The sequence below is a fragment of the Hyperolius riggenbachi genome, chromosome 4 (assembly GCF_040937935.1).
Source record: "Hyperolius riggenbachi isolate aHypRig1 chromosome 4, aHypRig1.pri, whole genome shotgun sequence".
Classification (NCBI taxonomy): Eukaryota; Metazoa; Chordata; class Amphibia; order Anura; family Hyperoliidae; genus Hyperolius; species Hyperolius riggenbachi.
This window is the reverse complement of record NC_090649.1, coordinates 411,237,740-411,254,407: the sequence shown is the minus strand read 5'-3', so window position 1 is coordinate 411,254,407 and position 16,668 is coordinate 411,237,740. Positions and strand designations below refer to the sequence as shown.

Below are 16,668 nucleotides of genomic sequence, written 5' to 3'. Positions count from 1 at the left end.
TATCGTTCCACAAATATATATTAAAAAAAAACCAATGATGTATATATAAAGGGAACTCAAGGTAACAGGGAAATATAGGCTGCCATATTTATTTAATTTTAAACAATGCAAGTTGTCTGGCTGTCCCCTTGATCCAGTGCCTCTAATACTTTAAAGGTGGCCTTTAACGGTACAATTTGCCAAACGATAGTTTACGAACAATTCCTCAATATCAGAAATGATTGTTTGGGGTCATTAATAGACAATTAATAGACCAATCCAATCAGACTGATCAGATTGGTTAGGAGATTTTTGTCCATTAGTGGTCCAAATAATAATTTCCCATCGCTCATACAAAAAAAATTGTTTGTAAACGATCGTTCTGCAAATTGTATAGTTAGTGGCTACCTTTAGCCATAGACCCTGAACAAGCATGTGGATCAGATACGCTGATTCAAGTCTGACTGGATTAGCCACATGCCTGTTTCCGGGTAGTGACTCAGACACGACTGATGCCAGAATATCAACAGGGCTGCCAGGCAACCTATATTGCTTAAAAGAAAATAAATATGGCAGCCTACATATCACTCTCTAGCTTTAAAGGTGTCCACACACAGGACTATAGTAATCATAGAGAATTGCAGTAGACCACTTCTTCACCTGGACATCTAACATAAGATATGAAATGCAGCTGTACCATGACCAGATCTGCCTTTGTATGTATGTGGACATCAAACAATCATTTACATTGCTCTCCCCTCCATGACCTGCAAGCTTTGTTTTGGACACCAATGTACTGAGCTACACATTTTTAAATAATGACGTACAGGCGTCCATAGACGTCACACCTTGTGGGCCATGTAGGCACAATCCAAGCACCAGATGAGGTCTGTCTTCCTGAGACCTTCAATGCTTGGTCATTCACTTATGGAACTTTGAGGCTGTATGAGCACTGAGCAGGCAACTACCTCTCCTGTAGTTAATTTACCTCCTCTGTAGCTATTTTCACATGCAGCTAATTAACAGCCTGTCTTTAACTCTGGAGTTATTTTAAGGATTGGAGAGTTAATTTAAAGACAGAAGAGTTAACTTTAGGCTTGCCTGAGGTAAAATGTTTCCTGAATACTACATGCCTTATCACCATGGTAACAACTCTAGAAGAGTTATTAAAGACAGGAGATAAGTTTAGTGAATTGAGGCCCATCTCTCTTGAGGGGAACTATAGCAATGCAAGTTAGGCACCATGGTGATGAATTGGGAAAACTTTACCTCTGCCTGAGATAAAATAAACACCCTCAAAATTAAGTTTGAAATCCACAAATGTCAAAGGACACTTTAGGAGTTGAAAATATATCAAAAAATACTATTGATTTTGCGAAGAACAACAAGAGTAATAATGAAATTAATATTTTTAATGCCGAAAGCTTGTCATTGAGACCAAACCATCCAAGTAGGATGTGATTTAGAGGGAGCAATGCAAAGAAATGACCAATGGGAATGTAGGATGAGTACATACATGGGCAGATATCATCAGTACATAACTGGCTTTACATTTCAATCTCCTCAATATCCATCTGCATCTGGTCAAGCACGATAGCTGCTTGTGGAAATATAGCAGTTGGTTATATTAAAGAACTATCAAGATCAAGAAATCCTCAACTGGAGTATTAGGCTTGGTTAACACTATTTCCGTTGACCTATATTTTACTGCAGAAGACAAATGGACATGCACAAATGGCCCATTGCTTTCCTATGAGACTGTTTACACGTCCATTGCAGTATGTTGCAGTTACATCCATCTAGTACTATTTTTCAAACAGCTGCTCTAGCAAAGTTTAAACTAAGCGCAAACCAAGCCTAAATCAGAAAATGTAAAAAGGGAAAAAGTGGAAACCCTTTATAAAGTGTTAAACTTCAAAGGTAACCTTAAAAAAACCAAGGTTAACACCAGGGGTGCAAAAAACTGTACCCTCAGCATCATGCAGAAAATTACTTATGCAGGAATAAATGATTTTAGGAAAATTCTGCTTACCAAAGACACACCAATATACTGTTACCATGGTTGCAAAGTAATTGCAAAATTACAGCCGCTTTAGAAGATTACATTACAAAATGGCTTGTGTAAAACTGGTATTCATGAAAGATTGCACTTGGGGGTGCACTTTTTTAAAGCATGGGGCCCCATGGTGTTTTAGCTGGGGAGGGCAATTCACGCTAGTTACAACCCTGGCTAGTGTCCCAAACACAACCCAGCAGTTCAGATAGATAATGCATAAAAATGGGCAATTGATGCCGAATATAAAACAGTTTCATTAAAGTTTAATGTCTTTAAAATCTGAATTGGCAAGAGATGTTACATTTTTACTGTAGCAAAGATTGAATTATTTGCAGTCATCACCCTTTAAGCATTTGCTAATTTTTCCAGACAGTATATATACGTCTTCTGACACTTCCAACATAATACTGTATTGGAAGGAAAGGTTGAGGCACTGTGAAATGCAAAGGTACCTTTTAATTACAGAATACAGACATTGGGGTATGCAGCAGGGGGTGAAGAGAGCCTGACACCTGTTTCACTTTATAAAAAGCTTCCTCAGAGGCTAGCTAGTGCGACGCACAAAGCAGGTGTCCAGTTGAAGCTCTTTTATTCCTTTTCCTAATTTGATCTGTATATATACTGAGAGCATTCAATTATTTTGCTCTTCTAGACATATTAGATTGTTCAATGTTATAGTTGATAATGACAAAGTTAAATAACTGGAAGACTAATTTATGTCATGGTTGTGACAGTTCATGGTTTTCCTTATTGGTTCAATACGAACCCGTCCACATTTGTTAGCAACTCAGGTCTCCGCGTTTTACAGAAACGCAAGGCACCTGCTGGAAACATATGTGACAACACTAAAAGACAGTGGCACCCATCTGTGTGCCTACGAATCGGCCGCCGGGAGACTTGGGAACAGGGTAATGACAATAAATGGCTCCCCCTGCTCCTGCACAAGTCCCGGGGGCGTTAATTACTATTCCCCCTCCAGGCCGCCATGGATAGTGGGGGAAAGATGTCATTCAGCTTCCAGCTGTTGCTGGAAGCCGAATTACAGTGTTATTGTAGTAATTTAAAATTTGTCTTTTGACAGCGCCCAAATTACTCAGTTAGCGCCATTATAGCCGTAATTCCTTTTACAGCCTATGGTGGTGCCGGCTGCGCCCAAATCTCCTGCGTTGTTTTCAAAGCATTCAAACCACCTGTCCTGCTTCAGGAGCAACACATGAATGCAAGAATACATCCCATTTTATCACTGAGAAACTGTTCATGTATCTACCAAAAACCAACACAGGACTCAGCAGGCCTGCCCAAGTAAACAAACTATACTTTGTGTGACAGAATTATAAAAAATCCTACAACTTACAGCATAGCAAGTGCAATGAGACTGCCACTGTTCTGCATGAGAGGAGAGAGAGGCGGTCATGAGGAGAGCAGATTGTAGGATATAATCTTGTTTACCCACACAGCTGGCTAGTGCAGAAGTGCTACACTCCGCAAGGTGTTATCTATCATCGTGACGGCAGCTGCAATAAGCACTGCTGACTCTTCTGTCATGTTGTACACTACCGATCTGAACTGCTGGATAGGAAATCTGATAAAAGTGAGCAATAGCACAGGCTGGGGCCCAAGCCTGATGGAGAAATCAACATGTGATGATGGACCTGGACCGGTCAGAGCATTTAACAGCTTGACACACATTTTAACAGCTTGTTGGAAACTATATCAAATGCTCCAAATACATTCTAAAGAAATAAACAAAATGAATACCAGGTCCCAGTGAGGATGACCAGACATCACAATGGATCCTGATCTCTGGAGGATGGCAGAGGTGTCACTGCCCATTGTTTCTGTGAGATATTTGCCCACCTAATGCGATTTACCATGGCCAGACTCATGTGGCTTGTAACTGTCCACTAGTTGGCTAAAAGTTGGGTCAATGAGAAGCAAATTATTAAAATTTGATGCAGGATTATGCCAATTGTGAATGCAAATGTATGCAGCTTGAGCATGGAGCAAATACTGTTAAGGTGGAATTCAGTTGGTCTATTTTCAAGCTGTATACATTTGCATGCATAATCCTGCTTCTACTCAAAATTATTAGCATTTCACTAATCACCATTATTGGATAATAAAGAAAATATTCTTCACTAGACTAAAGTGGAAATGCCTGTTCTGTCAGGATAGGTGTTTAATATTCTTCCAGTGTGCATTTCCAAGATACAACATAATAAAATGACCATTCTGCATAGAACATGGAACCAATTTCAATGCTACATATTTGTGAGGCATAAAACAGCTTAAGTCGCTGAGCTTATAAACAATGCAGCATGTATAAGGTGAAGCAAGTCTGACAGCTTCCAAATCTCTGAAGGTACTACCAAAGACATCCCATTGGTTGATATAGACTAATGCACACCAAACTGTCTTGCTTGCTGCTTTCTTAAAGGAGGACTTCACTGTACAAACCTTTATGTATTATGTCATTGATACCAGGGATACTGTTTTTGTGGCCCCAAGCGACGAAAATGGTCATGCCTCCCCAACAAAGGGAGTCTCATGGCCTCAATCCAGCGCAGAATTTCACCGCTCTCCTGCCCGCCGCTTAGCTCTGGTCACCAAGGCTACTTCCAGCTGGTGCCCCTGATGTCATGAGGACGGAAGTAACCATAGTGACAGAACGTGAAGTCAGTGGCAGGAGAGCAGCGAGATTCGGCACTGGATCGGGGCATGTGGGTTACGGCAGAAGGGGCCAGGATCCTCGGAACACAGCGAGTCCCCCTCTAAAGTGAGGTCAGAATCAGGGGTTGGTGACGTCCCTGATCGATACACAAACCATTCTATAAGTAAATGTAAAACATGTTGTCAATTTCAGCTTGCAGCTGCTATACCTAGTAAATTTGCTGGAAACCATTGCAACAGTATACGGTGCAAACAAAAGACTTATTAACTCAATTTGTGAACCTACTCAGCCACAGCCATGTCTCTATGATACAGTGAAAACTGATTTAGTAAGAGTTTTTTTGTTTTTTGTTTTTTTTTTAGTGGAAGAGTAGTAATACCTTAGCAATATCATGAGAAATGGTTCAGGCTTTAAAATACACAAAGGAAATGTGCAGACTGCCATTGCTGAGCTCCTTAATAATAAAAAAAAGGTTAGTTTTCTGGCTGCAAATCAGATCCTGTGACATTATTACCTTACAAATTGTTTACCTGGAGCACCATTTATTTAACCTTCATATTTGTTTCAGGTAAGCAATTAAAAGTACCATAATCAGAGGATCGGTATTATATCCAGACAAACACCATTTTCAGGAGGAGGTCAGCAGCTGCAGCCTGATCGGTGCGCTTTAAAATGTCCGCCATCATCACTTGTTACAGAACAACAGAGGAAGATATTTCTGCTTCATAATCATGGTGAATACTAATATAGTATAAGGTAATTGGAACATAGCACCATCTGAACATCATATTTGAATTCTATCTGCTATTTGAGATGCCTTGAAGAATTGCGGCCTATATATGACCTCTGCAAGGCATCCTCTGGTAGATTGGTTTCATAAATGGATAATCCTCAATGGACTGATGTTCTTTGCCAAAGATGAGGTGGGCACCAGGGGTGTCTGCTCAGCGGACAAACAAGTGTGCAGGTTTGTGTCAGAATAGCATGAGGGATAAAAATTTAGTGGCCATGTTGTCTACAAAAGGAGGACACTTCCCACACGCAGAGGCTATGAGGTTGTATTTCTGCATAGGACAATCCATGATGATTACTTTTTTAAGGTGATTGACAGAACTCAGACAAGTGCTCATGTGGTGTTCTCTGCCAAAAATAGAAAACTGGTATAGCTAAAGCTTAGAACAGTTATTAGGTGGTTAGCAGACATCAACTCAGATGTGCATAAGAACATGCATGTTGAGCTTGACCAAACTGCATGTTCTTTTATAAGTAGGGGAGAGAAGAGGAGGAGACTTTCCCTGCCCCACCTCTTGGGCAGTTAGCAATAAAACAAAACAAAACAAAACAAAAGGGGAAGAAGAAAATCCCTGAGCTGGCTTCAGATGAACCAGTAGTACTGGTGCAGCAATATTACATGTAATTCATTGGTGCAGCTTGAAACTTGCCTAGATACCAACCCATGCCTAGCCCTTGCATATTTCATGATGTGCCCATTCCTAGCCTATACCCTTAACCCTAAGTAACACCCCAGCTATCTGCCCAAACCTAACGTCCCCCTGGATATGCCTCATTTTAACTGATATCCCTTTCCTATAAGCTATACCTAAACCTGCATCTTATCCCTAATATTAACTAAACCCATCAATATATGATGCAGAAAATGTTACATGAAAATGTCACACAAAATGTGATTTCATGCATGCAAAATTCATGGCTCAGGAAACATGGTGCCAAGAACCACTGCTCCTCATATAGACAAATAACCACATATACATCTGATCATAAAGACGATTACTGTATGTCTAAACATGGCTTCTTCTCTACAGTGTAGACTTGACCCATGTTAGTGTCCTTTAAAATCCATAACTAGGAATGGTCAATGAGATGCAAATAATTTTGAATTGATTTATGCAAATTTTAATGCACATTTATGTAGCTTGAAAATGGACCAATCAACCCCAGCAGGATTTGACTGATTCATGTTCAAGCTGCATAGATTTGCATACAAAATTTGCATAATGCTGCATCAACAAAAAATTATTTACCCATGATAATAATTTACCCATGATAATAATTTACCCATGATAATAATTATTACCCATGAGGCCACAATATACAGGCATGAAAGTGCCAACTCTTCTGTGACGAGGCACAATAAGTAGATTCACAGACTGCATGCCTTCCCTGGCACAAGCGTGACAATATTACACTATATTACACTATAAAATATTCCTTTAGCTGCCTTAAGATGGATTTATATATGTCCACAATTACTTATTAATGAACCCGGAGCAAATCAGACAGACTTGTCAGGCATTACTACACATCAGAATGAATATTCAGAGTATTAAATCTCATTTTCCATACCATTTTAAAGTTTATGCATAATAGAGTTATTTCGTTAGCCCTTAAGGCATTATCATCATTTTTAAGTTAGGAATTTTATACTTGTCTGTTCAGGGAGGGAGTCAATAAAAGCTCAAATATGGCTGTAGTACAAGCCTAATAAACAGCAGCGCATCATACTAAATGTGTTTTATATAGGCTGCCACATAATTAACACTCAATTAAAAGGGCCATCAAGTAAGGGTCATGGTTATTCCTTTTTACTGCTGTTCTCCTAATGTTATGCAGCACAAAGGCACATTCTAAAGCTTTAACAAAAAGGGTGATTGTTTTTCATTTTATTTGTATAACTTCAACTTTATAAAACTAATGTTCTAGGCCAATTATACCTGCATTCTCTATAAGCTCCTAAGTCAAACCCATAAAAGCTCTCTACTCTGTAGTCCTCCTTTATATGTTGCTGAACTAATCCCTAGGTACCATCAAGATTGTAATTTCCACTCTGGAAATGAACTGTTTTCACCAGCTCCAATCACCTCCTCTGACATTCAGGACTTCTCCTGAGCTAAACCTCTCATCTGGATGCCCTTACACATTCTGTTCCATACTCTCTATCCCTTAAGATCTTCAAACACACTTTTAAAACAACATTTCAGGGATGCATACAATCCGACCTAGAACATGCTATCCAATTACTGATCCAATTTAGTCTTATGCTAGGTACACACCCCTACAATTTTCTGGCAGATTTACCCGCCAGATCGATTGTTTCCAACATGTCCTATTTGAATTAAAATCTTTTTTCTGATCGCTTTTCCCATCGATTTCCGTTCATTTCTATGGAAATCGTTCGGAAAATGAAAAAATAGATCGAAATTCAGATCGCACATGTTGGAAATAATCGATCTAGCAGGTAAATCTGCCAGAAAATTGTATGGTGTGTACCTAGCATTAAACACCACAGCTTACATACTTCTGTTCACTTTAAGTTATCTACTCCTAATCCTTTAGGCTGTAAGCTCTTATGGATAGGGACAACCTCTGAACGTCACGTTACAGCTGTTTATGGTCTTGCCCTTCTTCTATGTACCTCCTATCAGGAATACTGCATAACTGTGTATTACTTGTCTGCATCATTAACTATCTCTATACTTTGGCTGCGCCACGGTAATTGTAAAGTGTCATAGAAAAAGCTGATGCCATATAAATCTATAATAATAGCGATGACAATGATAATTATAAAAACTACTTTCCTTTTAAGCAAGCCAGCGACTTGACTCATCCTGTGTATAGCCGAGTTAACCTAATGGTGGCTATAAGTGACAATTAAAAATTCTTGGAATACGCATAATTCCCTTTAAAATTAGGAAAACAAACCCAGCAGGTGCTGAATTAGCTTACTGCTGGTTAATTAATGTGTTGGATAAATTTCCCTCACTGGGACAGTGGAGATTTGAATGTTAAGGTGTGTACACACCTGTCACTGATGTCGCCCATCGAGGATCGGGAAGTGATCCTTTGGGTAACGTCGATGGGCCAAGACCGCACAGACGTGAAGTCAGCTGTATAGGTGCTGTTGCTACGTGAGGGAAGAGGGACAAGGGAGCAGCATGTGCGTGATGTCACACGTCAGGCGGGGCAAGAGGCGTCATAAAAGAATCGGGCGAAGCTTGTCCAAGTTGATCTGGTGGATTACTTGCAGGGCGGCAGTTGGGGGCCAATGTACACGCTTTAGACAGCTACATACATTTACATAAAATTTGCATGTGCTTGGAATTACTTAATATGCTAGGAAGTGTAAAAAAAATTAAAAAAATTATATTTTATATATATATATATATATATATATATATATATATATATATATATATATATATATATATATATATATATATATATATATATATATATATATATACACACACATATATATATATATATATATATATACTGTGTATATTATATATATATATATATATATATATATATACACATATATATACACATATATATTAATATTAATTTTTTAATTGTTTCAGTGCACCCTTCTTTCTTGTAACAAATAGGCAAGCCTTTCCTCTTTTTGTGAATGAAATCTGTGACAAGACGTCTGAAACAATCTCTTACTAAATGAAGACAAGGAAGTTAATTTGTCAAATTATCCGCAGTGAATAGCCACTGTCAGGCTTTGGCTATGCATGCTGGGAAATAACACAGGTTCCACCGTGTTCTTCCTCTATCCATCTCCACACAGCTGTCCATCAAGCGCCGCTCTCTCCCCGCGCTCTATTAAATATTTCCCTCACAAATCAATTTTACACATGATCAGCCCATACTCCTACTGAGCTGAACCTCCCCGTTAATTAAGTGAAGAAATTACCATATATATTATATTAATGCAAACATCATTCAGCTGGTAATTCATGGATGATCTGGATAATGGAAAGGTTGAACACCCATTAACCCAAGCCAACAAAACGGGTTGGCTGGGAAAAGCGAGCAGGTCTCCTGTGACACGTCCCTCTAACGGCAGCACTGCAGTATCTGCTATTGTAATAATTAAAATCAATACTGGCATCTCCGGATGGGAAGTGTCCTCGATGGCAACGCCTCAAAAGAGGCAAAGGGGGGATTCTGTAAGTGGGAGAAATGCATTTTCCTCTTTATCTGACAATTATCACCTTGGTGCAGGCTAATTCAGCAAGTAGGCCCCTCTTATGGAGCTTTGAATGCAGCAGAGATTGGCATCTCCAGAAAGGAAGGAAAAACTCTTAACATCTCATTTTTAACAAATGAAAGCAGAATTTTCCCATGCAGTTGAGAATTATCAGCAATCATGAGACAGGATGGAAAAAGGGGAGAGTGAAATACATTTAGCACTTCATCTTCTGAGGGCTTCTTCTGGGTCTCGGTTATCACTGCTGCTTCATTCCCTCTTTTTGTGTCTTCTTGCATTGATCTCTGTCTTTTCATGTCTTAAAAATAAATAAACAGAAGAGAGAGAAACTGTGTTATATGCTGGACTGAGACTAGGGGGTGACAGCTCTACTGCACACAGCACAGAGGTACAGGTCTGCTGCCAGTGCAACAAAGCAACATAAAATGCTGTGACAAAAGTGTGATGACCCTGCGCAACTGCTTATGGGGAAAAGCTGAAACTGGATTGGTTGGTATGACCAAAAATGATTTTTATCATTGCTTGCTGTAGGCAAAATAAATTGTTTACTTTGCTTGCAGTGGGCAAAAGGCACTGTTTACATTGCTTGCTGGGCAAGACATTTGTTTACATTTCTTGTTGTTGGTAAAAGGCATTTTTTACATTGGTTACTGATGCTTTAAAGTAAAGGTGACCGTACATCCAGCGATTTTGCTGTACGATTGACCATTCCATTCAATCATCTTATTGAATCGAGAGAGAATAGAGTGTGCCCCGGTATGCTCGATCGATAGAAACTGGATTATATCATGCCGAATCGACCCAACTTCGTCAATCAAGCAGGATGGAAGATATTGGTTGATTGTACAGGATTCGGCTGGAGTTCAATTGACAAAGAATAGTTTTTTGGTTTCTGAGCATGGAGGCACAACATTGTTCACATCAAATGCGAAAGAGAATCGCATAGGATCTTGTGTATTGTGTGGGCACTAGTCGATCGACATTTGATCAAGCACACTGTAATCACAGTCAATCGCTTTGTCGATCAAAGCATAATCGCTAGCTGTATGGCTACCTTAAAGAGAACCTGAGATAAGAACTGAATGAAAAAAATATACATATCTAGGGCTTCCTCCAGCCCCCTTCAGGCTTATTGTCTTCCTCCGCCTCCTGGTTCTTCTGCAATTGGCCACCGAAAGTCCTCCGGACCAGGGCCAACTGTGCATGCGTGTCCAGGCCGCGCTCCCGTCTCCATCCGTGGGAGCGTTCTGTGCCTGCACAGTACTACCGTGCAGGTGCAGAACGATCCTGGCCACGGGAGTGCAACAAGGGAGCGTGCATGGATGGACTGTGCCAGTGCCAACTGGTTCTGACTAGCCGGCTTATCAGGGCGGTCGAACCAGGCGGCGAAGGAGTGATCAGGCCAGAGGAAGCCCCAGGTATGTATATTTTTTCTTTCAATCACCCTGTCATATACACTTTTAGATGCCACTTGGCACTATATGATAGCATGGATGGATGTATTAAAGAGACACTGAAGCGAAAAAAAATATGATATAATGAATTGTATGTGTAGTATGGATAATTACTAGAACATTAGTAGCAACGAAAATATTCTCATTTTTATTTTCAGTTATACTTTTTTTTATAACATTGCATCATTCTGTAATATTTGCAGTTTACACACTACTCAGCATTCGAAATGATTTTACAGAACAGGCTAGTGAACTTTTGAACTGTTCTCTGTAGAAGAAAAAAACAATAGAGTGCCAGACACTTGAGATAAGCTTCAGACGACAGAGCTCTCTGCGACTTTGAAAGTCGTGGAGCTCAATGGCTCTTTTGCCTAGATAACAATTTGAGTTTCTTAACTATTCCTGTACTGGAAACGATATTAGACTTATGTCTCCATTCTTAATGTTTTATTTCTTATCCGTACTACACATACAAAACATATCAATTTTTTTTTTGCTTCAGTGTCTCTTTAACATTATATTTTCATAAAACCTGCAGTGATGGACATGGAGGATCCCATTTCTTTTTTTTTTTCTCTTAAGCATACCTTTTAAAAAAATGCTTTTTAACCTGACATTACTTTCTAAAATAGAAATCTTGTTGAATTGAAATAATTAATACAACCCCCCCTCCCCCCTGCCCCCGAGTGATGTTCGCAGAGGCCTTAAACCAGCCCCAAAACTAAACCAAGCAAACACTGAAAATCTTGTGAAGGTCACCTCGGTGGTAGGTGTGGTCTGCACAACTCCAACTCTTCTATGACCACACAATTAGAAGGAGTTGGGTGGAGCTGTACAGTAGGCAGCACAGTGTGTAAAACTGCTGCTCAGAGGGTGCTATAGCCCTGCTACTAATGCCAGTTCATTTTGTGGGGATAATAGGGGGCCCTGTGAAGGTCTTAATAAGTGAGATTTATGCGATCGCTTTACAAAAGGTAAAAGAACACTGAAAAAAGTAAGTGTTCAAGCACACCTGGATCTAATTAGAAATGATGTGCTATAATGTATGTGGTCAAGTTCATATCAAAACCTATTGGAGTTGAAAGGCTAGCAAACCACAGTCATGTGCACATACCCACACTGAGAGCTCAGTTTAATAAACAGAGGTGGTCCTGAATTAACTAAAGATCAGTTCTTGCTCTGTGTGCAAGTCTCAACCTTTCCTAAAGGAAGACAAGAGGAGTGGCTTTGATTGGTAGCTCTGCTACCCTCTTATGTTTTCCATGATTCCAGTATCCAAAACTGAAGGGCAGCCGGCTTTGGAAAATGCTCAGGATGCTTTCTGGAGACCTCCCAGCCGTGCCAAGCAAGAAAGGGGAGGACGACCGGAGACGAGACTTCCTGGAGAGGGGAGCATCTGCTTTTATTCGTACATGTCATTTTTTGCCAGTACTGACAGGTAAAAGTCCAGTTGCACTAAGGTCTCTTTTACACTATATGCTGAAAATTGCTGAGTTTTAACTTTCCATAGCAGTGCATTGTTAAAAACGCTTTCAATTAGAACGTGTAAAACGTGAACTAAGCCATAGGGAAGCATGGACAATACCTTGCACATCAGTTGTCCTTTCAATTATAACTGACGGCAACTGATATAGTGGAAATGGGCACTAAATTAGACTTTGTTTTTTTGTTCGTGTTGGATAAAAACAGAGATAATTGGGGAGATTTCTCATCCTTTCCTGGCCTAGGATTTCTGTGAATTTAATGGGAACCCTTGTGGTCAGAATAACTGTAAAAGAGAGAGAGCAAGAAAAACCCTAAAGGTGGCCATTAACTATACAATCCTGTGGCCGAGTGATTGGAAACTAACCAATCCAAACAGATCGATCCCATAGATCGGTTAGCAGGAATTTGTCCATTATTGGGCATGACCATTTACCGCAGTGATCGGAGATGATCGATCGGCCTCGGGATTGTATAGTTAATGGCCAGCTTTACAAAGAATCTGCTCCTCATACTACAAGTAACCATCTCATTTACTGATGTCTGTTCCTGTTATGTAAATGTACCCACTTCCTGTCTGGGAAGGAAAAGGAAGGGATAGGCAGCAATAAATGCTGTAATCCCTTTTCCATGAAACACAAAGCTAATTTTTAGCTAGTATTGGGATTTAATCTATTAGAAAAAAAAAGAAGATACATCCATTTATGCATTAAACATTGACTACATCCATTTATGAACAATATTATCTTGTAAATAATCCTGACAATCCATAAACAACCCACAATAAACTGCTGAACAAGCGGTCTCCTACCTGGCCATGGTTCAACCCACTGACTGTACGATTCAAGTTCAATCTTCCTGACGGTTAAATCTTTATTGATCACGACAGGGTTTTTGAAGCGATCTGAAGGTCTGTGCTGTCCATCACTTGCAGCATAATCTGTACCGTTCTAAGGAAGAAGAAGGCAGAGGAAGACAGATGAAAGAATACCACTCATTTTTTTAGGATGGTATTTAGTAAATATATTTACAGGGCCGGCGCTACCATTAAGGCAAAGGAGGCAGCTGCCCCAGGGCCCCAGAGCTTGTAGGGGCCCCCAGTGGCTACAAGAGGAAAAATTTTTTTTTCAAATCGGCCTTATAGTTTTTGAGAAAATCGATTTTAAAGTTTCAAAGAAAAAAAAAACACATTTAAAAACCTGCCGACTTTAATGGTTAATAACAAATCCACCTTAAATGCTAGAAACACTAAATTTACAGGATATGTTAAGGAGATCATTAGGAATAAGAGGAAAAATAATTTTTCAAAAAGACCTTATAGTTTTTGAGAAAATCGATTTTAAAGTTTAGAAGGAAAAAAGTATAGTTTTAAATGCGGTAAATGTCACTTTTAGTAGCAAACCTAACGGTAGTGTAATTTTACATGCATCAAACGAAAGCGCAATAAATTTCCTGACGGGGTTTCCAGGGGGTCTATACGCAGCCGCAGCGCTTTGGCCAGGGATCGCTATACAGCCGCAATATGGCTGTATGAAGATCCCTGGCATTTTTTCCTATTTTCCCAATTTTTTTTTTTATGTTTAGAGTGTGGGAATTTTTTTTTTTAAAAAAAATTATGTGGGGTCCCCCCTCCTGAAACTTTTTAACCCCTTGTCCCCTATGCAGGCTGGGATAGCCATAATGTGGAGCTCTGACCAATTGGGACTTCACACCTTGACTATACCAGCTGGAAAAATGGTCCCCTAATGCCGATTTTTGTTCCGGGGTATATGTTGGGGGGCCCCCCAGGTTTATTTTGCCCTGGGGCCCCATTGTTGCTTAAAACGGCCCTGTATATTTATAAGCCCTCCATTCTGCAGTGCTTTACAGATGGCACTGATTATTTTACAGACTTTTCTGTCACACATCAGAACCAATTTTGGGGGAATTCAGTTGACGCACTAGGATGTGTTGGAGTTGTGAGAAGAAACCTGCAAAATGCAGAGAAGACCAACATGGGAAGAACACAGAAATGCTATGCAGAGCGTCCTACCTGGGATTAGATCATGGAAATCCTAAACTGAGAGGTGAGCATGCAGGTTATCAACCATGAGAATAGGCAATTATGTAAATGGAAGGAACAAAACTAGAGTGAAACCTAACACATTCATTTAAAAAGGAACTTAAAGAGACACTGAAGCGAAAAAAAAATGATGATATAATGAATTGATTGTGTAGTACGGATAATTACTAGAACATTAGTAGCAAAGAAAATATGCTCATATTTTTATTTTCAGTAATATAGTTTTTTTTATAACATTGCACCATTCTTTAATATTTGCAGTTTACACACTACTACTCAGCATCCTAAATGATTTTACAGAGCAGTCTTGTGAACTTTTTTTGAACTGTCCTCTGCAGAGAAAAAGAAAAACAGTGACTGACAGTTTACATAAGCTTCAGAAGACAGAGCTCTCTGCCACTTTGAAAGTTGTGGAGCTCAATGGCTCTTTTTCATAGATAACAACTGGAGTTCCTTAACTGTTCCTGCACTGGAAAAAATATTAGACTTATGTCTCTGCTCCTAATGTTTTATTTCTTAGCTGTACTACACATACAAATCATTATATCAATTTTTTTTTTCACTTCAGTGTCTCTTTAAAGAGGCATTGAGCTCCACAACTTTGAAAGTCGCAGAGAGCTCTGTCTTCTGAAGTAAAATCATTTAGAATGCTGAGTAGTGTGTAAACTGCAAATATTAGAGAATGATGCAATGTTATAAAAACACTACATAACTGAAAATAATAATATGAGAATATTCTCATTGCTACTAATGTTCTAGTAATTATCCATACTATACAACCAATTCATTATAATTTTTGTTTTCGCTTCAGTGTCTCTTTAAGCAAACAGGGAAAAAAAAATAAATCAATACATTGCAAAGTGAGAAGTAAAAAAATAGAAGAGAGATCAAGAAATTATATTCGCCATGTAATTTGTTCATCTTGCTTGAGCCACAATGAGTCCGCTTTTCCTCTTTACTACAAGAAAAAAACTAGACAGCACCAACTGCCATTATTTAAAACCACACCCACTAACATTGCGACGGGTGGCTAAACGGTTGTTTTTTTAAGTTATAAATATGCACAGAGGGAGATACTGGTTGTGTGGCAGTTAGAAAAAGCTGTTATTTCCCACAATGCAACAAGGTTCACAGACAGAAAACTGTCAGCACCATGGTCATGACATCACCACAATATCAGCAATACAGACCACCCTGATGATCTATTTGAGAAAAGGTAAATATTTTTAATGGGAAAGGTGGTATCAGCTACTGATTGAGATCAGGTTCAATTATTGGTTACAGTTCCTGACTTTTTACTGTAGTCCAACGGTGTTTGGGACACGGCCATAGAATAAATGACACATCGCTACCTGCATTTAACACTTTTTAGGACTATAAATCATTAATTTCTGCCCCTAAAGCGACATACACACTACACGGAACTTGGCTGAGGCCTTCTCAGCCAAGACGTGAGCTTGTGTACAGGTGTTGCTTTAGCTTGTTGGCTCTTAAACGACACCTTTTTCTTTGCCTTCACCCTAAACCCTGAAAGGCGCTACATCATTCACCGCATTCATCCCTTCTCCCCTACCACATAGAACAAGACATCTCTGTGCTATAGTGATGACCAACGGTTAGAACTAGATACTGATGGGCAACAACAATGGTACATGTCTATGTACTTTAAAGGACACCTGAAGTGAGAGCAATATGGAGACTGCCATTTTTATTTCCTCTTAAATACCAGTTGCCTGGCTGTCCTGGTTGCAGTAGCTTCTGAATCACACACCAGAAACAAGCATGCAGCTAATCCAGACAGACTTCAGTGAGAAACATCTGATCTGTATACTTATTCTTGGTCTATGGCTACAAGGATTAGGGGCAGAGGATCAGCAGGACAGCCAAGCAATTTTCATTGTTTAAAATAAATACGTTAAACTCTGTCCTGAGGACCAAATTTGG

The 16,668-nt window shown here is 39.4% G+C and overlaps 1 protein-coding gene across 9 annotated transcripts in view; it reads right to left on the bottom strand.

Annotated features, from left to right (window-relative positions):
• The window catches only part of EHBP1 (EH domain binding protein 1), a 558,994-nt gene that overhangs the window by 109,951 nt on the left and 432,375 nt on the right, over positions 1-16,668 (bottom strand). For all 9 annotated transcript variants that reach the window (XM_068232339.1, XM_068232340.1, XM_068232344.1 and 6 more), the window contains 2 exons: positions 13,474-13,612; positions 9,921-10,024 (listed from right to left, as the gene is read on the bottom strand). In XM_068232339.1, the coding sequence (XP_068088440.1) occupies positions 9,921-10,024; positions 13,474-13,612 (243 nt within the window). The remainder of the gene's footprint in view (positions 1-9,920; positions 10,025-13,473; positions 13,613-16,668) is intronic.